Source organism: Xenopus laevis, chromosome 8S (genome assembly GCF_017654675.1).
Source record: "Xenopus laevis strain J_2021 chromosome 8S, Xenopus_laevis_v10.1, whole genome shotgun sequence".
In the NCBI taxonomy this organism is placed as follows: Eukaryota; Metazoa; Chordata; class Amphibia; order Anura; family Pipidae; genus Xenopus; species Xenopus laevis.
Genome location: NC_054386.1, coordinates 96,274,401 through 96,301,358, shown reverse-complemented (window position 1 = coordinate 96,301,358; position 26,958 = coordinate 96,274,401). Strand labels below are relative to the sequence as shown.

Genomic DNA, 26,958 nt, shown 5'->3' with positions numbered 1-26,958 from the left:
CTGATCCATCCAAAATTCCTGTTTTTGTCTTTTCATTCCTTTAAAAAAGTTAAGTTACAATATTTCATGTTGTAAATTCTGTCGATTTCTCTACAGATTCTATAAGACTTCTAAATATAATTTTGTCAATGCATTAAATTATTTTTCTAAATCAAGGTATTTAACGGGAAACCTCATATTCTTGTAAAGTTTGTAAAATTCCAGTTTTTGTCTTTTCATTCATTGTTTAAACAAAAGTTGGTTTTTGTTTTTAAAAAAAAAAGTCAAATGAATAATAATCCCAATATTTCATGTTGTAAATTCTGTCGATTTCTCTACAGATTCTATAAGACTTCTAAATTTAATTTTGTCAATGCATTAAATTATTTTTCTAAATCAAGGTATTTAACGGGAAATCTCATATTCTTGTAAAGTTTGTAAAATTCCAGTTTTGGTCTTTTCATTCATTGTTTATACAAAAGTTGTTTTTTTTAAAAAAAAAAAGTCAAATGAATAATAACCCCAATATTTTGCGTATTAAGTTCTGTTGATTTCTCTACAGATTCTATAAGACTTCTAAATTGAATTTTGTCTATGTATTCAATTATTTTTCTAAATCAAGGTATTTAACAGGAAATCTCATATTCTTATAAAGTTTGTAAAATTCCAGTTCTTATACAGTTTGTAAAATTCCAGTTTTTGTCTTTTCATTCATTGTTTAAACAAAAGAACCCCAATATTTTGCGTATTAAGTTCTGTTGATTTTTCTACAGATTCTATAAGACTTCTAAATTTAATTTTGTTGATGCATTCAATAATTTTTTTCTAAATCAAGGTATTTAGCGTGAGATCTCATATTCTTTTACAGTTTGTAAAATTCCAGTTTTTGTCTTCTCATTCATTGTTTTAACAAAAGTTAAAAAAGTCAAATGAATAATAATCCCAATATTTCATATTGTAAATTCTGACGATTCCTCTACATATTCTATAAGACTTCTAAATTTAATTTTGTTGATGCATTCAATTATTTTTTCCTAAATCAACGTATTTAACGTAAAATCTCGTATTCTTATACAGTTTGTAAAATTCCAGTTTTGGTCTTTTCATTCATTGTTTAAACAAAAGTTTTTTAAAAAAGCCAAATGAATAATAATGCCATATTTCATGTATTAAGTTCTGACGATTTTCTACAGATCCTACAAGACTTCTAAATTTCATTTTGTTGATGCATTCAATTATTTTTTCCTAAATCAACGTATTTAACGTAAAATCTCATATTCTTTGTAAAATTCCAGTTGGCAGAACTGAAGATCATTACATTTGCTGTTTATATATATATTTATTTATTTTTTAAATCTTGCAGTTTATAGAGGACAGTTTAGAAATATAAAGATGTGCCCTAAAAATATTAAAAATTGCTGCAATTTTTGGTGTTTTCCAGGTTTCTTTCCCCTGGCGGTGTAATATCCCAGCTACCACACACTGTGCTCCCTACATATAAATATAGATTGATAGATTTAGACACACATGGACATTTGTGAGTTGGGTGCATGACTTTGCCGCCCCCTCCCTCTGCTGTTGGAAGGAGGATCTAAAGGCACATTCACGTCTTCCTGTTTTCCTGGAGAGGTTTTTTTTTGGACTCTGGACACGCTTTGGGGAAACCTGCTTTGGGGACGGCAGAGGATATTTTGCTAAACCAACGAGCTCAGAGTCAACGACTGACTCTTATATTTATTGAACTTTGTAAGTTGTGCAGCTCCGTGCATTGATTCTACTTGCTCTACTGCTTCCTGGAGCATTCTGTCTGCTGCACTGTATTATGGCCATGGTGGTTAACCCTTGGCAGGAGGACATTCCTGGTGTTCCAGGATCTCAGATGAACAACCCACCGGGGCTCTGCAATCAAGATCCAGGGGGTACCCCTCAAACACCCACCACCCCAAAAGGAGGTATCCCTGGTCAGGATCCTGTTCATTCTGGAGATAAAGGGGTACCTAATGTAGACTGCTTGGTGTGTGGGGACAAGTCAAGTGGCAAACACTATGGACAGTTCACCTGTGAAGGGTGCAAGAGTTTCTTTAAGAGGTCGGTGAGGAGGAACCTAACCTACACATGTAGGAGCAACAGAGACTGTCCTATAGATCAACATCACCGCAATCAGTGCCAGTACTGCCGCCTGAAGAAGTGTCTCAAAGTTGGGATGAGAAGAGAAGGTGAGTCTGGGCAAGTGTGGGGGTCTCCTGCTCACTGACATAGGCAAGCCACTGGCTGTTGCACTGTCCACTGTTTAAATCTTAAAATCCAAAAAAATTTAAAAATTTAGAGATTGAAAATGAGTCAGTTTTAGAATTCTCAACATAAGGCAGCTTTTCTGTTGGTATTGTCCGCATGGTGCCCCTCTCTCTCTCTGTGTCCTGTGCCCTTGCACGAGTGTAGTAAGCGCTGGATAAATTGGGTGACTGAGTTAATCCCTTTTTAGGGCAGAGGGCTCGTAAAAAAAATACTTAAGGGTCAAATTACAACTGTGGAATACCAGATACCAAAATGATTGTGCCAGCTGTAATCCTGCCGGGATAAAAGAATTGAATTGGTTTAAAAAAGGAGCCAGCGGTATGGATCATGACAGTGTAGCCAAATATCAGCTAGAAATGCTCAAAAAATGTTTTTGGGGTACAAAATTATCTGTGCCCAGAGGATTTGTAAATATTAATAACGGACCACAAACACCAAATATTTCATTACTACTGTGAGTAATTGTAACTACAGATATGGGATCTATTATCTAAAAAGCCCTTGTCCAAAAATGTTGGGGGAAAAAAAAACCAGTAAAGCCATTTTCTAAAATTTCCTATATAACCCAAAAACGTCTTTCTTTTTCACTGAAATAATGCACTTGTTTGTAACTCTGCTACCAAAACTCCATACTGGTAATATATTTAAATGAATTTAACTGCCCAAGTGCTTGTGCTTCATAGAATGTACCCTGGTTCCCAAAATGTTGAAAACAAACCAAAATGTTTTTTATTTACTAAATTCTATTTTAATTCCAGTTAGATAATTATTTTGTCAATAACCATTTTCCATCCCCTCCAACCTATTGTATTGAAAACAATAAAAGGCCTATTTTATTAAAAATATTTTTGAACTGTCATAATAAGTCACACTGAAAGTTGCCAATACTTATCCTCATTTAACAGTTTTAAAACGGATGTACAGGTATGGGATTCGTTATCTGGAAACCCGTTATCCAGAAAGTTCCAAATTATGGAAAGGCCGTCTCCCATAGACTCTATTTTATCAAAATAATCCAGATTTTTAAAAATGATTCACTTTTTCTCTATAATAATAAAACAGTAGCTTGTACTTGATCCCAACTAAGATATAATTAATCCTTATTGGAAGCAAAACCAGCCTATTGGGTTTATTTAAACTCAGACAGACAGTATTACTGAGCCCTGGAAAATCCCTTAGGGAGTACAGGTATGGGATGCGTTATATGGAAACCTGTTATCCAGAAAGCTCCAAATCACGGAAAGGCCGTTTTATAGACTTCATTTTAGCCAAATAATCCAAATTTTAAAAAATGATTTAATTTTTCTCTGTAATACTATAATGTTTACATGATTTTCTAGTAGACTTAAGGTATAAAGATCCAAATTACTGAAAGATCCGTTATCCGCAAAACCGCAGGTCCCGAGCATTCTGGATGACAGATCCCATACCTGTATAATCGGAATAATTAGGTGGCAATATAGAATGTGTAAACATGAATTAAATATCTAGTATTCTACGGTTGCTTTAGGATAGGCAAATTCCTAAAATTGTCAGTTTTTTCAATGTTTATCAATTAGGACTGATTCCATCTCATTCATATCTACTATGACTCTGAATAGCTGTCAGTTTGTCCTGATTTCCACCCCTAATATTGACACTTTGGCCCAGAAAAACGCTGCCTCTGGAATTCTCCCAAGTGTTTTAAAATTGTACAGGGGGTATTTAAATAAATGTATATTAGAAAGCCAAGTGTTCGGCTGCTATCTTTCCGCAAATGACGTGAAACAATGAAACTGAAATAAATATATACGGGTATGGGATCTGTTATCTGGAAACCCATTATCCAGAAAGCTCTGAATTACAGATTATCCAAATAATCCACATTTTTAAAAATGATTTCCTTTTTCTGTATTATAATTAAACAGTACATTGTACGTGATCAAAACTAAGATATAATTGATCTTTATTGGATGTAAAACGAGCCTATTTGGGTTTATTTGAAGTTTACCTGATTTTCTAGTAGATGAAGTATGAAGATCCAAATTATGGAAAGATCCGTTATCCAAGGCTCCAAGCATTCTGGATAACAGGTCCCATACCTGTTCTGTGTATTAAGTGAGTAGCGTGTGAGACACAGGTCCCGAGCATTCTGGATAACAGATCCCATCCCTGTATATTGTAGGGAAGGGAAAGCTATTAAGTCATCCATTTTTAACCCTTTAGTAGCACAAGCATGGACGTGATGAGGCAGGCTCTTTAAAATGCTCCCAGACAGCAGAGATCAGGTAGAGTGACATTCCTGCACCTTATCAGATGTGTGTTTGAATGCAGGAACATGCAGGCCAGGGATGCACCTCGGCTCTAGTAAGCAACTGTCAGTCAGGTAAATTGCCAGAGATAAGTCTCTATCTACGAGCACAGGAGGAATTCCGAGATGCTCGTCTCCTGTTTAGAGTCAGGACCCCAAGGAAGGATAGCATTGCTGAGATCTTATCTATTACACAGGGAGACATGAGCAGGTTTATGTTGGGGAGATGTATGTGTGCAAACATAGAGCCATGTGTATGAGACATACATCAACACACGCAGAAATCACCTACAGTACATGAATGGAGGGGGATGGGTATTGCAGTTTTAACTGACCAAGAAGAAGAAAAGTCCAAACTGGAACCGTCAGCTAAAAGCTGAAGGGAGTAACCAGCAAAACATGGTCAGAATAATATGTATACCCTGTATTTACTACTGTGCCCCTGTAAATGGAACAGAAATGAATTGCCCGCTGTCCCTTACTTTTACATAACCTTGTGAGATCTCACCTCCCTGAGTTTACTCCTCCAGCACAAGTACAACTGCTTCTACCATTGTCCCATTGTCCCACATGACTGGGTCCCGCAAGGTGAACTCATTCCACTGATTAGAAGATTTGTTCCTATATTTGTCTATACATATTTAGCTATTGCCCTATAGGGTGCCGGGGGAAACGCCAATGTTTATTTATCCAAAAGATACAACCCCTCCATTGGCAAATATATAGAAATTCACCAAAATTCTCATTCTCTCTCTCTCTCTCTTGAATGGCTGCCCCCATGGCTACACAGCAGCTTGTTTATATAAACTATAGTAGTACTTATCTGTTATCTACTGTGTATCCTGTGCTTGAATGGCTGCCCCCATGGCTACACAGCAGCTTGTTTATATAAATTATAGTAGTACTTATCTGTTATCTACTGTGTATCCTGTGCTTGAATGGCTGCCCCCGTGGCTACACAGCAGCTTGTTTATATAAACTATAGTAGTACTTATCTGTTATCTACTGTGTATCCTGTGCTTGAATGGCTGCCCCATGGCTACACAGCAGCTTGTTTATATAAACTATAGTAGTACTTATCTGTTATCTACTGTGTATCCTGTGCTTGAATGGCTGCCCCCATGGCTACACAGCAGCTTGTTTATATAAACTATAGTAGTACTTATCTGTTATCTACTGTGTATCCTGTGCTTGAATGGCTGCCCCATGGCTACACAGCAGCTTGTTTATATAAACTATAGTAGTACTTATCTGTTATCTACTGTGTATCCTGTGCTTGGATGGCTGCCCCCATGGCTACACAGCAGCTTGTTTATATAAACTATAGTAGTACTTATCTGTTATCTACTGTGTATCCTGTGCTTGAATGGCTGCCCCCATGGCTACACAGCAGCTTGTTTATATAAACTATAGTAGTACTTATCTGTTATCTACTGTGTATCCTGTGCTTGAATGGCTGCCCCCATGGCTACACATCAGCTCGTTTATATAAACTATAGTAGTACTTATCTGTTATCTACTGTGTATCCTGTGCTTGAATGGCTGCCCCCATGGCTACACAGCAACTTGTTTATATAAACCATAGTAGTATTTCTTTAGCAAACACACCAGTTTTACCAGTGCAGGGCAGCACTACATTATAATTGTATTACTTTATAACACTTTCATTTTTTGATGTTACTGTTCCTTTAAACCCTTATAGACTGTACAAGAAGCTCCAGGCTTCACCCGGCTTTGTAGTTGGTGGAATCCTTGGATCAACTGCTCCGTCAAGTGGGGCCCATGGCAGTCATGTAGAGTCATCTGTGACTCTGTAGTACGGGTTATTGCATTTCATTTTGGCAAACTCTCTAAATCCCAGCTGTTATTTGGACACAAGGTCCATCATGTTTCCATTCCATGTCTGACCTCTTATGGTTTCTCATATCACAAGGCTTCCCCCAAATGGTTTGTGTCCCAACCCGAGCTCCCATTGGAATCTGTAGTAAATTAATAAAATACCTAGGCTCATACTTGTGCTGGTAATCAGGGGCCTGCAGTTATCAGTAATGGGTGGGATCTTTTTCTTTTGCACTTCCTGTTCTTATGATAAGGACAAAGGAGCTTTGCTTCCCCTTGCCTATATAATAGTCATACAGGTATGGGACCTGTTATTCAGAATGCTCGGGACCTGGTGTTTTCTGGATAACAGATCTTTCTGTAATTTGGATCTTCATACCTTAAGTCTACTAGAAAATCAGTTATATATTAAATAAACCCAGTAGGCTGGTTTTGTTTCCAATAAGCATTAATTATATCTTAGTTTTGATCAAATACAAGTTATTTGTTTTATCTGTTGAGTGTTGAGCAGAATTCCCTTCTAGTGATAAAACCTTTTTTTTTTCATGGAAATGAAAGCTCTGAAGTTCACAAGTGTCAGGTTTTAAAGTTTGTAGCTGATTGATGCTCTCTAACAATTTTTTTTCTCAAAAACCTGTATTTCGGAAAACTTGCCCAAACTTTGTTTGTCTTTTTTTTTGCACCTGTCGGTTCCTCAAAGCCTCGGGTAAATTGTTCTGATTGCGAGGCAATTACAGTTTCAAACTCCGTCAATCACAGTCGCCTCCGCTCAGCTGAAAGTCTTGAAATTCTGGAAGGAATAAAATTGAAAAAAAAAAATGCGGAATGAATCAAGGCTTTTAATATGGTCAGCCGGACATAAAAATAATGCTAAAATTCTAATATTAATTAGAATAAAAATGATTATTAGTTATATAGCACCAACATATTCCACACAAACTTATAGAGATTAAAGATATGGGCCTGCCCCAGTGAAGCTTGCAATCTATTGTAAATCCCTATTACATTCACACACACATTATTGTTAATTAAATGAGTAGCCAGATTCCTTGCAGATGGTGTCTTGGCTGGAATCGAACTCAGGACTGAATTCCTGGGTTCGATTCCAGCCAGGGCTCTATCTGCTGCATCTTCTATGCAAACATCTTTGTAAACTACAATTCTCAGCATCTTTGGACAGGCTGTTTGTGGGCTGTTAGTGTAACAAACACACCATGGACAACATGTCTATCACAATGTATTATTATAATTATGAACATGGCAACATATAATATATAACATATATATCAGCCCAATAATAGAGGTAAAACGGGGACCTAATCACAAGAGCTTATGATCTAAGAAATTCTATTTCTGTGTATATAAAAATAATAAACGTTTACAACATAATCCAGTATTTTTCTATACACTATACAAAAAAAGGGATGTTTCAATGTGTCTAATTGGCCGGCACAACACAGGCATTTGTTTCTATCATTAAAAGGATTTTCCCTGCGTATGACAAGGGATGAATGAGCCATTAGGTGTTTGTTCAGAATCCGGTAATTGTACTGAGCTCAATGCAACGTTCTAAAGAGCCTGTCAGGCCGACACAATGGGACGAGTGCATCTCGCCTGCAAGTGCTATAGATTTATAGTTTCATCAAATCATTTGGGTTTTCTTTTCTTATTTTCCTTTGATATGCTTGGGTTTTGTTGGGAGTGAATAATAGTCATATATACAATGAGCCGCACAGGAATAATAATGCCCAAGTATCTATATATTATTAGATTCTTCCTACAGTATCTGTATATATATATATATATATTTGTAGATGTAACCAGTGATAAGGGGAATAATATTTAATATTTAGTTTCTCACAACAGGAAGTGTTTTCAGTTCTTTGTTTTTTATTGACTTATAGATAGATAGATAGATAGATAGATAGATAGATAGATAGATGATAGATAGATAGATAGATAGATAGATAGATAGATAGATAGATAGATAGATAGATATGACAGTTGATAGATGATAGATAGATAGATGATAGATAGATAGATAGATAGATAGATAGATAGATAGATAGATAGATAGATAGATAGATAGATAATAGATAGATAGATAGATAGATAGATATGACAGTTGATAGATAGATAGATAGATAGATAGATAGATAGATAGATAGATAGATAGATAGATATGACAGTTGATAGATGATAGATAGATAGATAGATAGATAGATAGATAGATAGATAGATTAATAGATAGATAGATTAATAGATAGATAGATAGATAGATAGATAGATAGATAGATAGATAGATAGATAGATAGATAGATAGATAGATAGATAGATAGATAGATAGATAGATAGATAGAGATGGCAGTTGATAGATGATAGATAGATAGATAGATAGATAGATAGATAGATAGATAGATAGATTGATAGATAGATAGATAGATAGATAGATTGATAGATAGATAATAGAGAGACAGACAGACAGATAGATAATATAGATGACAGTTGATAGATAGATATAAAGAGATGACAGATGGATAGATAGAGATACATAGATATATAGAATGATATGACAGATAGATGGACAGAGAAAGAGATATAGATTAGAGAGATAGACAGATAGATAGATAGATAGATAGATAGATAGATAGATAGATAGATAGATAGATAGATAGATAGATAGAAAGATATAGATTATTATTGGTCAGAAAGGGGCATTTTGCTTGCCACCCCCAGGAAAATAATAGAAAAATGACTACAAAACGATGACATTGTTTATAAATTTGTAATATACTTTGGCCCATTTATCAACATTATCATTTTAACAGTTGTAGAGGTTTTTGAAACCGGGAATAAACGAATATTCTCTAAAAACACGATTGCTGTGTAATCTTTAAACATTCTGAATATAAAAAATATGAAACGGAAAACAACACTGAACGAGCCCACTCAAAATATGAAAACCTCTAAAAATGCGGCTTTTTCAGACAATTACTAGCAAAAAAAAAAAACAGAAAACCAAAAAAAAAAAGGCTCAATAGGATCAGCTCCCATTGACTTCTATTGGACCTCGACTGCTTTTACTTGGTTTTAGCTTTGTATTAAGTGTTTCTTCTGTTTTTTTCTGGTTATAAATCTCCAATTTTTTGAGTTTTAGAGAGTTAATAATATATACATTTTGAGAAAGAGAAATCTGATTTGTGTAAAAAAAAAAAAAAGAAATCTGAATGTTAGTATATATAGTAGTAATAAATATATATAAGTATATATATACACAGTATATCAGGTATGACCAACTGCAGCTTGTTAGGGGATGCCGGGAGTTGCTGTGAGCAAAACCAGAGTTCTGTAGGTCAGACCCTGCTGTGACTTATTCCCTGCTAATCTGGCCCTGCAGATAAATACAGAGAGAGGCACAAGATAAAGAATAACTGATCCAGACTGAGGGAGTGATGTGATGGCAGATACAGAAATATATAAATACACTATATAGACAGAGAGGGCATAAAGGGCTGGTTCACCTTTAAATTAACTTTTAGTATGTTATAGAATGGCCAGTTCTAAAAAACTTTTCAATTGGTCTTCGTTGTTTATAGTTTTTGAATTATTTGCCTTTTTCTTCTGACTCTTTCCAGCTTTCACATGGGGGTCACTGACCCCATTTAAAAAACAAATTCTCCGTAAAGCTACAAATGTATTGGTATTGCTTCTAATTATTACTCATCTTTCTATTCAGGCCTCTCCTATTCATATTCCAGTCTTGTTGTATATTCAATGCATAGTCACTAGGTTAATTTGGACCCTAGCAACCAGACTGCTGAAATCACAAACTGGAGAGCCAGTGAATAAAAAGCTAAATAACTGAAACCACAAATAATAAAAAATGAAAACCAATTGCCTCAGAATATCAGTCTCTACATCATACTTAATGTTAATTTAAAAGTGAACAACCCCATTAATATAGATCTGATATTGATCGACAGACAGACAGAATAATAGAATAGTTGATAAGTGTAAACAATTTACTAAGGGTCGAAGTGAATTCGAGGGAATTTTCTAAGCAAAAAAAAAAACAAAATTCGAAGTAATTTTTTGAATACTATGACTTCGAATATACTTCGATTTGTTTCGAAGTAAAAATCGTTCGAATATTTGACCATTCGATAATCAAAGTACTGTCTCTTTAAAAAAACTTCGACTTCAATACTTCGCCAAGTTAAACCTGCCGAAGTGCTATGTTAGCCTATGGGGACCTTCTACAACCATTTTCTAAGTCTTTACACATTGAATAAAAATTGTTCGATCGATCGCTGAAATCCTTCGAATCGTTCGAACGATTTTTATTCGATCGCAGGATTGCTAAATTTGCTGAAATAACTTCGAATTCGATATTCGAAATCGAAGTTTTTTAATTCGATGGTCGAATTTCGAAGTTTTTTGTACTTCGAAATTCGACCCTTGATAAATCTGCCCCAAGTATCTTTAGTTCAAATAAGCAGCAATCGCTTTTGCACCTATTCTGCCACTTTTAGGGCAGAGACAAACACTCAGATTCAGGGAGATTAGTCGCCCAGCGACTAAACTCCTCTTCTTCAGGGCGACTAATCTCCCTGAACTGCCTTTCCGCCGGCTAGAATGTAAATCGCAGGCGGGATCGCAATTGGTGCGCTTCGTTTTCCGAAGTCATCTGAAGTTGCCGCACGAGGAAACTTCGGGCGACTTGGGAAAATGAAGCAATCCAAGTGCCATCCCACTGGCGATTTACATTGTAGCCATCGGGAGGCAGTTCGGGAGATTAGTCGCCTCCAAAGAAGAGGCGATTCATCGCGGGCGACTAAATCTCCCCAAATCTGAGCGTGTGTCTCTGCCCTTAGCCCAGATTTATGGCCATTTAAGATAAGAAAACAAGCTCTTGTTACTGCCTCGCTTCTCTGGGGTCCTGGGTTCGATTCCAGCCAGAGTTTAGTATCTTTCCACTATCTTTTCCCTTGGTCATTTGTTATATTCTGTTTTGCCTGCATTAAGTAGCCACGCATTTCACAGCCGGCTCTGCTGATAGATGATTATCCAGACACTTGAGAATCAAGTGGCCAAAGCCAACTTACCCCAAGCTCCTCAGGCTCTGAAGTGCAGGGTGGGAGATAGTGAAGCGCATGTCGGCAGTCGTTCCTACTATTAGGAGTAAAAAAGTGGTTTCGGCTGTTATACTCTTGTTTAGACTTGTCAGGAGAATTATGATCTATTCACCTCTGTAATGAGATGGCTGAACAGCTGTCTGGCCCCACTTAAATCCAAGTAGCCATTATTTTAATCAGTCGTCCCCATAGGAACTGACCCACCCTTCCCAATATTCTCTGCACTGCTGGTTCTGACTTTGGAAACAATGGAGCAGACAGAATTAACAAGACTGCCACGGTTGGCTTCTGCAAAATTGTTTCAACAGATAAACACTGGTTTACACCAAAAATAGAAAATGCTTAATTAACGTATACTGGAAAGTTGCTAACCATGACATTTCTAACCTTTATTTTTTTTTCGTATGGGTTTACATCCCCTTTAATTAATTAAAATCATTTCTAACGTCATATTCGTTTGGGCTTATAAAAGGGCAATGGCTGTCGGTAGAAGCAATTTGGTTGATATTGCATTTTAATTTGATTAAAATTAAAGGCGATTCTCAGGCTAAGGCCCTCTAGTGGCCATAAAGAACACTTTCTTATAAATAAATGTAGCATAAATGTAAAATACAGTATAACATTAATAAATATTTTACCCTTACGGCTTAACAATATTATAACCACATTCTTTGCTTTAATGTTGGCTACTGCGGACTCAATTTCACTGATTAAAATGACATTAAGTTCCATTTTACCATAACACGATGAAGCAGCATGGCAGCTCCTACGTGTTTTATAATTTAAAGAGATGTACAGATATATGTGACTCCCATGGGTCGGAAGGAAGAAATATGAGGGTTAGAGGTATAAAGGAGCAAGATGGAGGCAGCAATGATTTATCTCACTGTTGTCCCAACATGGAAACCTTGTTGTTTGCACCCACCAACAGCTGAAAGCAGAGATATTCTCAATATTTCTCAGTGCATCTCTGCTAAATGACTCGCAAGCAGGCGGATCTGATTTTTTTTTGTAAAGCAGATAAGGCCACCTTTATCGTCTCGCATTGTAGTGTGACTTGCTCCATAGGAGACTGTTGTTCTGACTTTTGTCTATTGATATTGATCAGAATAATTGTTGCTTATTATTTTTGCCCTGGTCATGGCATAGTTTTACAGATTACCGTTGTTGCTGTGTCAGACATGGCTGAACCTGAATAGTGATCCACACTTTTGTCTTCTCCTCCACAGCAGTGCAGCGCGGACGGATGTCTCATCCACAAACCAGCCCGGGCCAGTATACTCTCAACAACGTTGACCCCTACAATGGGCATTCATACCTAACGGGATTCATCTCCTTGCTTCTCCGAGCAGAACCATATCCGACCTCTCGGTACGGGGCACAGTGCCTCCAGCCGAACAACATCATGGGCATTGAGAACATCTGCGAGTTGGCGGCCCGCCTGCTCTTCAGTGCCATTGAGTGGGCCAAGAACATTCCTTTCTTCCCTGACTTCCAGCTCTCTGACCAAGTGTCCCTGCTCCGTATGACATGGAGTGAGCTGTTTGTTCTTAATGCAGCGCAGTGCTCCATGCCCCTCCATGTGGCCCCACTGTTGGCAGCCGCTGGCCTCCATGCATCACCGATGTCCGCTGACCGGGTGGTGGCCTTTATGGACCATATTCGAATCTTTCAGGAGCAGGTGGAAAAGCTGAAGGCACTTCATGTTGACTCTGCAGAATATTCCTGTTTGAAAGCCATAGCTTTGTTTACACCTGGTAAGTCATATTCTTTGGCAGCCACTTGTATACAATGGTACAGTCCAAATATTAAAGGGATACTGTCGTGGGAATGTTTTTTTTTCAAAACACATCAGTTAATAATGCTGCTCCAGCAGAATTCTGCACTGAAATCCGTTTCTCAAAAGAGCAAACATTTTTTTTTATATTTCATTTTGAAATCTGACATGGGGCTAGACATATTGTCAGTTTCCCAGCTGCCTCAAGTCATGGGACTTGTGCTCTGATAAACTTCAATCACTCTTTACTGCTGTACTGCAAGTTGGAGTGATATCACCCCCTCCCTTTCCTGCCGGCAGCATAATAACAGAACAATGGGAAGGTAACCAGATAGCAGCTCCCTAACACAAGATAACAGCTGCCTGGTAATTATAAGAACAACACTCAATAGTAAAATCCAGGTCCCACTGAGACACATTCAGTTACATAGAGTAGGAGAAACAACAGCCTGCCAGAAAGCAGTTCCATCTTAAAGTGCTGGCTCTTTCTGAAATCACATGACCAGGCAAAATGACCTGAGATGGTGCCTACACACTAGTGATGGACAAATTTGAAATTCGTGAAATGGCGAAAAATTTGCGAAACTCATTGAAGTCAGTGGGCCTCAACATGTTATACGAGCGCCTATTTTTATACGCGCGCCTATTTTGTCCAAATGCATTAAAGTCAATGGGCGTCCGAATGTTTTTGATGCGCACCAATTTTTATGCGCGGAACTATTCTGACGCGCGGGCAAATAATTTTGACGCGCAGATTTTTCGCCGGCTAATTTTCTCGACAGTTTCACGAATTTATTCGCCGGTTGCAAAATGTGGAAATTTGCAGTGAATTTGCGCCTGGAGAATTTATTCGCCCATCACTACTAAACACCAATATCACAACTAAAAATAATACACTTGCTGGTTCAGGAATGAAATTTTATATGGTAGAGTGAATTATTTGCAGTTTAAACAGCGTAATTTTGAAATAAAAACTACACCATAAAAATCATGACAGGGGAATACCCTTTAACTAGGATCACACATGTGCATTTAGGGGCCCAACAACAGGGTGTCTTGATATCGTATCAGTTCTGCTCAGCTCACATGGCTGGTAGTCTTTTACTGTTATATCGCCGAGGGTTTAAAGCCGTTTCCCAGTGTTTTCAGAGAGAGTGTTGGAGTCAGATTCAGGGCGGCCAAGCGCAGGGCACTAACAATGGCCCCTGATGATTTATTGCTGGTGAGACAAGGCTGGTAAAATGGGAGCCTCGCGGGTCAGATGTGTAATGTCAGGCAGCCATACAATGTCATTCTTGTAACTGTTTCAGTTGACCTTCAGAGCTCCCCTGTCCCACAGCTGAGCTAGTCAGTCTGGATGGGGGTCTCTGTTAAAGCAGCCCACCTGCTCCCATGGCACACACACTCAATGGTAGCCCAGGCATGGCTCCTTACAATATATCTGTCAGATTTAAAAGCAAGGACAGACAAGGCATTTGCCTTTGGGTCCCTAGACCACAGTGAAGCTACAAAGTGATATATAAATATTGAGTATATGCACTAGACTTTATCCCCTAAAACTGTCCAGATGATACTCCAATTGAGGCCTCTTAACCTTCCTTCATTGATCAGAGACCCTTCTTCAGTAAAACCACAAGGACACTGTCACTGAATGACAGAGGGGGCTGTACCTCTGCATCTCATAATAGAATCCTAAGAAATATGTGCACAATTCTATAGGGCGACGGGGATGGGGGTCTAATTTTCCGGGGCACCTTAAACACAGGGTATCTTGGATCCCCCTGTTGCAGAGGTCAGTCTTTTTTGACCTTTAAGCTTAAACAGGGTGGTTATAATTAAGTGCTGTCCTAATTGGAGCCTTCAGGATATGTAGCAGGACATCTGTTCCAACATGATTAAAGGGATACTGTCATGGGAAAACATTTTTTTTTTTCAAAATGAATCAGTTAATAGTGCTGCTCCAGCAGAATTCTGCACTGAAATTCATTTCTCAAAAGAGCAAACAGATTTTTTTATATTCAATTTTGAAATCTGACATGCGGCTAGACATATTGTCAATTTCCCAGCTGCCCCAAGTCATGTGACTTGTGCTCTGAAAAACTTCAATCACTCTTTACCCCCACAGCAGCCAAACAAAAGAACAATGGGAAGGTAACCAGATAACAGCTCCCTAACACAAGATAACAACTGCCTGGTAGATATAAGAACAACACTCAATAGTAAAAACCCATGTCTCACTGAGACACATTCAGTTACATTGAGAAGGAAAAACAGCAGCCTGCCAGAAAGCATTTCTCTCCTAAAGTGCAGGCACAAGTCACATGACCAGGGGCAGCTGGGAAATTGACAAAATGTCTAGCCCCATGTCAGATTTCAAAATTGAATATAAAAAAATCTGTTTGCTCTTTTGAGAAATGGATTTCAGTGCATAATTCTGCTGGACCAGCACTATTCACTGATTCATTTTGAAAATTTTTTTTTTTCCCATGACAGTATCCCTTTAACATACCAAAATGAGAAAGTGAACATTGATGGTTCTCACAAATTCAGCAGGACAACCTTGAGGTACAATGCTTTCTAGAAAGCGGACACCTTCCCCTCCAAAACTTGGGATGCACTGAAATGATTTTATGAAAGGGCCATGTAACCTGGGCTTGCCACTATCATTACATAAACATGTGTAATTACTGTGCACTGCTTCATTAACTCCAAAGTAAGTCATTATTTTATGTAAGCTAAACTTGGCAGCTGATATAGGGCTGAGGATGCTGGGAGTTATTGTTGAAGAACATTGCAGAGGTGCTCCACCATGATGTAAGTTATTCCATTCACTACAGGGCATTGTATACAACGTGTAACCTTGGCCACAAGGACACTTGTAACTTAGGGCCAGTGATAAAGGAATGGGAAGTATTTATATGGTAATTTTTTCTCTCATAACAAAGTTTTCTCTCTTGGAACTCGTGTTTATATAATATATAAATCCTATTTATATATTGCATTTCTCTTCTGGAATTTAGGACTTGAAGTCCGATATTGTCAGGCATTGTCTGGGATGTAGGGAATGACATGTCCAGGGTTCAAAAGATGTAGCCAGGGTTTCACCGAGCTACTCGCAGTTTCACCCTTGCTCCACCTTAAAGGGATACTGTCATGGGAAAATATGTTTATTTTCAAAAATGCAACAGTTAATAGTGATGCCCCAGCAGAATTCTGCACTGAAATCAGTTTCTCAAAAGAGCAAACAGATTTTTTTATATTTAATTTTGAAATCTGACATGGGGCTAGACATATTGTCAGTTTCCCAGCTGCTCCCAGTCATGTGACTTGTGCTCTGATAAACTTCAGTCACTCTTTACTGCTGTACTGCAAGTTGGAGTGATATCACCCCCTCCCCTCCCCCCCCCCCACAGCCTAAAGGCCCCCATGCACAGGCCGATAAAATCTGCCGACAGGCCGAGTCGGCAGCTTATTGGCCCATGTGTGGGGCCATCCGACTGGCATCCATGATCGATATCTGCCCGAAAGTCGGGCAGATCTCGATCAGGCATGATAAAAAATCCTGTCGGATCGTGGCTGCATCTGTGCGTCCATGCGGTCTCGTGATCCGACCGACTGTATTGGATCCATTCTGATCTGGGCCCATGATCGGATTAGCCTGATATTGCTCACTTCAATGTGGCCATATGGAGGAGAGATATGCTCGTTTGGTGACATCGTCAAACGAGCGGATCTCTAAGTCTATGGCCACCTTAACAACAGAACAATGGGAAGGTAACTAGATATCAGCTGCCTAACACAAGATAACATCTGCCTAGTAGATATAAGAGCAGCACTCAATAGTAAAATCCAGGTCCCACTGAGACACATTCAGTTACATTGAGTAGGAGAAACAACAGCCTGCCAGAAAGCAGTTCCATCCTAAAGTGCTGGCTCTTTCTGAAAGCACATGACCAGGCAAAATGACCTGAGATGCACCTACACACCAATATTACAACTAAAAACATGTAATTTAGAAATAAAAACTACATCATAAAAATCATGACAGAATCCCAGAATTTCCCAGGGCATTGGTTGCTGTGTGATCGTTCTCTTCATATTCGAGAGGTGTGGCAGCTGCCATATTCAGCCCAAACAAATATCAATGCTTTAAAAACCTCCATGCAAATTTTCTAGGTTCCTGGATACAACTGTGATCTGCCCAAATGACTACTTTATGGTGTCTTCTAAGAATCATTTTAATATACTCTTAAATTAAGTAGAGTCCCCAAATTGTGAGGGGATTGGAGCAGTGATAGGGGGGCTCAGCTTGAAAGGCTGATTAGAGTGTAATGTAAAGAAATTGCCGATGGCTTTTCTACATGCTCCTAAAAGCTTAGCATGAATGTCAGACAGAGTGGGATTTGGAGGTATAAATTATTGGAACTATGGAAGATATAGCAGTTTTCCTATAGCTGCAACCTTGAGCTAAGGATGGCGTCTCCAAGGTGGGCTTGAAGCTTGGCATTCCCTAGGAAAGACTAATAATTATTGACATGAATAGTTCTAATGTTTTAAGGATGTCCATAACTAACTTAAATTCTGTTGTCTTCTAGATGCGGTGGGACTATCAGACATTGGCCACGTGGAAAGCATCCAAGAGAAATCCCAGTGTGCCCTGGAAGAGTACGTCCGAAACCAGTACCCAAACCAACCAACACGGTTTGGGAGGCTTTTGCTCCGCCTTCCTTCGTTACGAATTGTCTCCGCTCCTGTTATAGAGCAACTTTTCTTTGTCCGCCTTGTCGGCAAGACCCCAATCGAGACTTTAATTCGAGATATGCTCCTGTCTGGGTCCAGCTTTAATTGGCCCTACATGCCTATGCAGTGATGGGGCTCATAGTGCTCCTCAGACATCTAACACCCCAATCAAAAAGGAACCAGAAGAAACATTTATTGTCATGAAAAAGAAACCTTTCCACCATGGCCAGATGACTAACATAATGCTCAAACAGGGTGGCCATTGTCTCCAAGGTTCAAATACAGGGCATTCTATGAAGGACATCGCTTTCATGGACACATTGTGGCTTCTTCTGAAGTTTTATTTTCCTACGTGCTGTCAAGGTGAAAAAGGTCAACGATCTGCCAATGAACACTTGTTGCCTATCATGAGACCTCACCGAGGGGAATTAGTGAGGATTCTTGACCATACGATAGACTTTTGTTCATGGCACATCTCCACTAATCTCACCAAGGTGAATCTAATTTCAGCACCAGCAAGTGTCCCCACTTTCTTTTGGTGTTGACCACATTTTCCCAAAAAAATTCTTCTTGTTTGGCCTTGAAAAGATGATACTTATGGACAATAAATGCCTCCTGGGTTCTGACAGATGGTTCTTTTTGATACTGATGGACTCACACTCATGTGCATTGGCTACTCAACTCCAAAAAAGAAAACAATTGGCTAGCACTAAAAATCTGCAACAAAAAGCACTGAAACAGCCTTGGCCACTTAATCCCCCCAAGTTGGGGCGCTGAACAATAGACTATTTATATAAGAAAAGAATGGGCATTTTAAATGTATTAACTGCCTGCTTTTTCATAAATGACATGTATATTTTTTCCATTCCCTCCCCTCCAACCTCCCGCCTCCCTGTGCTGTTCCTCTGCTCTTTATTCCGATTATGTATGTTTGTAAGATATTTTTTTGGAGTGAATTGTGGATTTTTTGGAAACCAGCAACATAAAAGATTTGTTTATTTTGTTGTTTTTTTTTTTTTTGGTGGATCTGAGTAATTATTAAAAACAATATCTGCTTAGATCTTTCTATTGGCTTTTTATTCTGTAGATGGGTTAAATTTATTGTGTAGTTGACACCATTTTGGAAGTTGAAAGTTGCCCTAAATTGTGTTGCATGGGAAATTCCTGAACACCAGTGTGGAGCTTTCAGGCCTTCCTGTGGAACACAATGGGAGGCAGCGAGGGCAGATTCCAGGGAGGGGCAAACACTTGAAATCCAACTCCTCTGCAATAAGCTTAAGGGACAATACTCAAAAACCAAGTTCAGCAAAAGTCCATGTAGGACTTCCACTGATAGATGCTCCAACCTCAATTACATTGGTGCTGGCAACTAAAAATCCCAAGCATATTAAAAAAATTCCCCCCAGTCTGTTGTTGGACAGGTTTTTCGTTGGTCCAGTGCCTAGGGCAGCATGGTAACCAAATATAGGACTGATGGGGGACTTTTCAATTCAGGCAGATATGTAGTTGGACTGTAGATGGACCTCTCCAGGGGGCTTAAAGTTAAAATGCATGTTCTATCTGTCATCTATCTATCTATCTATCTATCTATCTATCTATCTATCTATCTATTGATCTATCTATCATCTCTCTCTCTCTCTCTCTCTCTCTCTCTCTCTCTCTCTCTCTCTCTCTATCTATCATGCCTCTCTCTCTCTCTCTCTCTCAATCCCTATATCATCTCTCTCTCTCTCTCTCTCTCTCTCTCTCTCTCTCTCTCTCTCAATCCCTATATCATCTCTCTCTCTCTCTCTCTCTCTCTCTCTCTCTCTCTCTCTCTCTCTCTCTCTCTCTCTCTCTCTCTCTATCTATCTATCAAATCTCTCTCTCTCTCAGGCCCAGATTTGTGGTGAGGCCACATAGGCCCGGGCCTAGGGCAGCACATTTTTCGGCGGCATGCCCCTATGCGCTCTATGGGGAGCACTGGGGATGCGATGCCCCCCAGTGCTCCGGTGCTTGTATGAGGTAGTGCGGGCCCGCCCAGCAAATTCGGCACTGCTCTCTCTCTCTCCCTTTATCAATCTATCTATCTATCTATCTATCTATCTATCTATCTATCTATCTATCTATCTATCTATCTATCTATCTATCTATCATCTATCTATCTATCTATCTATCTATCTATCTATCATCTATCTATCTATCTATCTATCTATCTATCTATTATCTATCTATCCCTATATCATCTCTCTCTCTCTCTCTCTCTCTCTCTCTCTCTCTCTCTCTCTCTCTCTCTCTCTCTCTCTCTCTCTCTTTATCTATTATCTATCTCTATAGAAAGTATCACTTGTTTAGGGATCTAAGACAGTAGATAGAAACATGTCTTACTGATTGACTTCCCAGTGAGCAGTAAATACATAAGACAGAGGCCCCTATAGATAAACACTTACATGTCAAAGGCTTTGGGTGAATCATTAGTGGAACACTTGCTAATATCCTGGATTCTCCTCTTTGTGGCTCTGCCCCTATGGGCTTGCACTCGCTTGTAGGATCAATGAGGTGTTGACCCAGGACTGCGATCGAGGGGGGTATAGGGGGTACTGTTGTGCTGGGCCTGGTGAAATTGCACAAATTGCATAAGTTACGTTAAAACTTGTGCAATTAATGTAATTTCGTCAAAAGCTGCATTACTTGCCTAGGAACTTAATGAAGAAGCTTGAGCAAGTTCCATATCAAGCAGTCGCAATGCAGTGAAGCCTGACAGGGGCAAACTCCACTGACCCCAGTAAACTGGCTGACTTATTAGCATGTTTATTAATCTTTTTATTAATGTTTTCTATGAACTGTTTATTATAGAGCAACACCAGCTGTTTATATTGGGATTTACTTACTGAATGAAATGAGCGTCTCCTGCCAGTGTCGGACTGGGGTGCCAGGGGCCCACCAGAAAACCTTAGCCCGTGGACCCACTTTCCAAACTATTATTCCTCCTCTCCTCACTCAACCTCTTTATTCTCCTAGTCTTTTATATCTACTTACTATATTCTTTCATTATAAAGCATTTTTTCTCATAAAGAAATAGGGATTGACCATGAAATAGACCAAATGTTTAGAAGCAAGAAGCCCACTGACACCTGGGCCCACCGGGAGTTTTCCTGGTATCCCTGTGGGCCAGTCCAACACTGTCTCCTGCTTGAACTTTTCAGCAATGACTGGTTATTGGGCCCCACAGCAACATCATGTGGCTCCTTAGACTTTACTTTACTTATACAAACACTTGTGTTACACATGTAAAAATGTACTTTATGTAAGAAACGTAGTAATTTACGTATTGTGGCCCCAAAGTTTCTGATGGCGGCCCTGAGGCAGGAATTTGCTAATTTAGTTGTATTTTACCCTGGTGGGTGATCAGTGGAGTAATTCCAGGGTCTCTTAATGGCTGGAACTGCTCCATTCCCTTCACATAACTGCGCCCACTCACACACCGACCCACCCTGTACCCCGATGTAGTGACTAGTATTCCTGTGTAATCTCCTTGCCTCAGTGTTCTACAGTAGAGAATGATTTGTAAATATATACTGCTTAGGCAAGTTGTATGGCAACTTCCACGTGATGCAGAGAAAATAGTTCAAAGTGGGCTTTAAAGACTTCCATGATGTTCAGAGTGCCCATTGTGACATCAACCAAAGTATAACCAAGGTGCCCTATTTGAATATTCTGTAGTTATACAATAGACGGGTGTGTGTATTGCACATACAGGTTACATACAAAAATATAACCAAAAAGAGGTCATGAGAGCCCTGTTCAATACAGCTTATTGTCCCACAAATTAAGGCCTGGGGCCACAAGGTGTTATTAGGCCATCCAGCATTGACTGAGGTTGCTCAGTAGGGAACTAGCTCCAGCTATGCACCACGGGTCATCCATGATTTTGTCTGGGGGTCCAGGGGGAAAACATTTTTTGGGGGCCCCATATTGATTCCACATACTAAAGGCGTGTGCAACTGGACAGCTCCTGTGACATCTCTTACATGGTCAAGCACTGCGTATCTTGACAGCGCTATATAAATAAATGATGATGATGATGATAACTTGGGCCCCGGCTGTTTATTATCAGCAGGGTTAGACTGGGATGTGCACGGCAATACGGGCCATCTTATCTGGGGCCAATGCTACTTATTCCTTTTCCCCAGACGGGGATTGAGTTTGGGTCAACAGGGTCCACTGGGTCCCACCGGCCCAGTCCGACCCTGAATATCAGGTGTCTTTGGTGTATTGTAGCCAATAAACTTCATGATTTGCACCTGTTTTTCGCACAATGCACCATTTTAGTAAAGGAGCTTTGAAGTGTTCATATACATCAAGGATAATTAAAAAAAAAAATCACAAAGTAAGATAAAAGAAACAAAAACTAGTTGTGCCCGGCCGCTGGTACATCTGGCTGCAAGCTGGAGTGGCCACTGGGCTAGGAGATGTCAAACTGAAATGAAATTCACAGAAAGGCCCCAGGTCGCTCTCAGGTCTGCTCTTTAGAACTGGGAATCTTTCACGTAATGCATTCCATTCCCTCCAATGTCACAAAGGTCAGAAATGGAGAATTTCAGTCCGGTGGCCAATGACTGACAGGTTCAGCTTAGCCACACGGGCAGGTCTGTAACCTATTAGTTCTGCAGGGAGGAGAGGAAGGCCTGGCCTGTAATTAATACGTATACGGCGCACACTCACATTGGTTAATGCAGTCGGGGAGTATCCCCTTTTATTCAGCCACCAAACATTCAACGTTTCGGGTGGGAACACCCACCCTTCATTCTAAAACACCCACCCTTCATCCTATTTTGTACAGTGTGCCAAGTGCAATTTTGGACATAAATAGCCATGTTTTCTCCATAATTCAACCAAATGTGTCAAAAGTTTGCAGCAATCCTGCTCCAGGGCTCCCAATCATTAGCGCACTTGCACATGATTCAGCAGAAAAGGGAGGACGACTGCACCATAAAGGACCCCAATAGTCGTTGCTGCTGTACAGAGAAGAGCTCTCTCTTGGCAAGAATGGTGAGAAGTGGTACTGCAGGTGAAAAAACAACACTGTCTTGCAATTACAAAAACACATGAGATAAGCATGGTGGAAATCTAATTTTAATCAGTTGGAAACGCTCTGTGTCATCCCTGCCATTATGTTTATCCTGCCATGTGTTCTTTGGTAAGAGACTGTCACTAGCGCAATTTCGCGCCCTATTGCCAGGTGAATTTTCTCTATAATTCACTGCGAATTTTACAGAATGTTACCTCTTTTGCCAGAGTTTGCTTCACCACCTAAGGGTGGTGGCAGACGGGGAGATTAGTCACCCAGCGACAAATCTTATGTCAGTGACATTATATCCTGTATGCCGAAAAGTCGTAAAAGTTCTAAAAACGTTGGCGTTTTTTCATATTTTAAAGTGGGATCCTAACTATTCAAGATTTTTGTGTTAACATTTTTTTAACCATTTGAGGGGCATGCCACATTTGTTTTAGGGTGATCTCATGTCTAGGACATTAGAGGATCTCTTTTGTCTTTATTTTGCTTCCTTGGACATGTGTAATAATAAGAGGCCACTTCAAGCATTTGCACCAACATCTCTAATAAAGACACATATATGACCTATATGTACCCGCCCTATTCAAATTCACCTAAGCATAGGAATACTAATGAAGTTTCGCTAGGCAGAAATTTTTTTGACTGCCAGGACGCAACTTCACATTTTAGCGAATTAGCGTAGTGGTAGCGAAATTTCGCCTGGGAAAGTGGCGTGAAGTGTGGAGGATCATTCACTGGCAAAAATTCGTACTTTAGTGAATTTGCTCCAATGTGTTTTGGGGACATTTATACATGAAACTGGCACTGTATTTATCCTACAATGTGTTTTGGGGACAGTTATAAATGGAACTGGCACTGTATTTATCTGCTGTGTGTTCTGGGGTATTATACATGGAATTGGCACTGTATTTATCCTACAATGTGTTCTGGGGTATTATACATGGAATTGACACTGTATTTATCCTACAATGTGTTCTGGGGTATTATACATGGAATTGGCACTGTATTTATCTGCTGTGTGTTCTGGGGTATTATACATGGAATTGACACTGTATTTATCCTACAATGTGTTCTGGGGTATTATACATGGAATTGGCACTGTATTTATCTGCTGTGTGTTCTGGGGTATTATACATGGAATTGGCACTGTATTTATCCTACAATGTGTTCTGGGTTATTATACATGGAATTGGCACTGTATTTATTCTGCTGTGTGTTCTGGGGTATTATACATGGAATTGACACTGTATTTATCCTACAATGTGTTCTGGGGTATTATACATGGAATTGGCACTGCATTTATCCTACAATGTGTTCTGGGGTATTATACATGGAATTGGCACTGTATTTATCCTACAATGTGTTCTGGGGTATTATACATGGAATTGGCACTGTATTTATCTGCTGTGGGTTCTGGGTTATTATACATGGAATTGGCACTGTATTTATCTGCTGTGTGTTCTGGGGTATTATACATGGAATTGGCACTGTATTTATCCTACAATGTGTTCTGGGGTATTATACATGGAATTGGCACTGCATTTATCCTACAATGTGTTCTGGGTTATTATACATGGAATTGGCACTGTATTTATCCTACAATGTGTTCTGGGGTATTATACATGGAATTGGCACTGTATTTATCCTGCCATGTGTTCTGGGTATTATACATGGAATTGTCACTGTATTTATCCTACAATGTGTTCTGGGGTATTATACATGGAATTGGCACTGTATTTATTCTGCTGTGTGTTCTGGGGTATTATACATGGAACTGGCCCTGTATTTATCCTACAATGTGTTCTGGGTTATTATACATGGAATTGTCACTGTATTTATCCTACAATGTGTTCTGGGGTATTATACATGGAACTGGCACTGTATTTATCTGCTGTGTGTTCTGGGGTATTATACATGGAATTGGCATTGTATTTATCCTGCTGTGTGTTCTGGGGTATTATACATGGAATTGGCACTGTATTTATCCTACAATGTGTTCTGGGGTATTATACATGGAATTGGCACTGTATTTATCCTACAATGTGTTCTGGGGTATTATACATGGAATTGGCACTGTATTTATCCTACAATGTGTTTTGGGGTATTATACATGGAATTGACACTGTATTTATCCTACAATGTGTTCTGGGGTATTATACATGGAACTGGCATTGTATTTATCCTGCTGTGTGTTCTGGGGTATTATACATGGAATTGGCACTGTATTTATCCTACAATGTGTTCTGGGGTATTATACATGGAATTGACACTGTATTTATCCTACAATGTGTTCTGGGGTATTATACATGGAATTGACACTGTATTTATCCTACAATGTGTTCTGGGGTATTATACATGGAACTGGCACTGTATTTATCTTGCTGTGTGTTTTGGGGACAGTTATACATGAAAATAGCACTGTATTTATCATAAAATGTTTTCTGGGGTATTATACATGGAACTGACGTATTTATCCTGCCATGTGTTCTGGGGTATTATATATGGAACTGGCAAATACTGAAAAAACTGTTAAAAAATAAATAATGAAGAGCATTTGTAAAGTCGCCTAGAATTGGCCATTCTATAACAACTTAAAGGTGAACCACCCCTTTAAATGAACTAGAAAATCATGTAAACATTAAATAAACCCAATAGGCTGGTTTTGCTTCCAATAAGGATTAATTATATCTTAGTTTGGATCAAGTACAAGCTACTGTTTTATTATTACACAGAAAAGGGAAATAATTTTTACGGCCTTTCCATAATTCGGAGCTTTCTGGATAATGGGTTTCCAGATAACAGTTTGCAAACCTGTATTTACATATACACAAAATAGAATCCCATGAGTTTCAGGTTTCAAGGTCTCAGATCCCCAGGATTTAATTTATAACACAGGCCTGAAATCTGGCACCTGCTCAGTCCGTATAAATTAAAATGCTTTTTAGTCAGAATTTATTGTCATGGGCAGAACATAAGATGAAACCAACGACAGGACGAGCGGAGGAAACTGAGATGGAGCGAGGTGTGAAAAAGGTCCTTATTAGTGAAGTGGGCTTGGTGAAGGTCATAACCCCATTTTTTAATTGGGAGCGTGTGCTAGAAGCCAGGGTGTCTATGGGTGGCATATGTAGGCAGAGGGTGTGGTGCCACGGAGGCTTGTGTTACGGGGAAGGGATGGGGCGATTATTACGGGGGATGCTTCAGAGACAGGCTGGGTGGACTTGCCTGGTTGCTAGGAGACAGAAGAGTTAAGTGGTCTCACTCTAGGGATGGAGCTGACCTTGGCGTACTCCACCTGTCAGGTAAAGAAAAGCTTGTTTGATTCATTGACATGTGGCCAAATGAGGCCCTTTGGGCTTGGGGAAAGAGGGTGATGCCAGGAAAGCGTGGGTGGGGCAGTTTGGGGGCACTGAATTGAGGGACAGAGAGAAATATCCCTGTGCCGAGACAATGATCTGACTGTTATACATACAATCATTTTGCCTCATTCATCTTTATAAAGAGTCGCCATCGCCACTTATAGAGAGAAAGCAGCAAAATGTCTGACGAATATTCCATGCTGGAGGGGCCACTCAGCAACATATATACTGTATATCAAAAATTAAAGATGTTGTTTCGGGTTATTATATACCCTTTCTCACTTGAGAAAGGGTATATAATAACCCGAAACATGTCGTGTAGTAGCTTTTAATAAACACAACCACAGCGTTTTTGCTATTGAGCAGTGCTCTCCTCATTCTTTAATTTTTGTCATTTGTTGGGATAGCGGTTTACCCAAGCGAGGATTGATGCATTCCTAAAAAGACTGAAAAGGCAGTGCGGAGGACATCATTTGTATTTTGCAATA

General features: G+C 39.3%; 1 protein-coding gene across 1 annotated transcript; it reads left to right on the top strand.

The window, feature by feature from the left end:
* Positions 1 to 1,729: 1,729 nt before the first annotated feature.
* Positions 1,730 to 18,310, top strand: nr2f5.S (nuclear receptor subfamily 2, group F, member 5 S homeolog; the record flags this gene model as incomplete). The annotated part of the gene is given in 3 exon segments (NM_001101759.1): positions 1,730 to 2,195; positions 12,771 to 13,295; positions 17,911 to 18,310. Coding segments are annotated over 3 exon segments (1,194 nt in total). The 5' UTR covers positions 1,730 to 1,801.
* Positions 18,311 to 26,958: the final 8,648 nt, after the last annotated feature.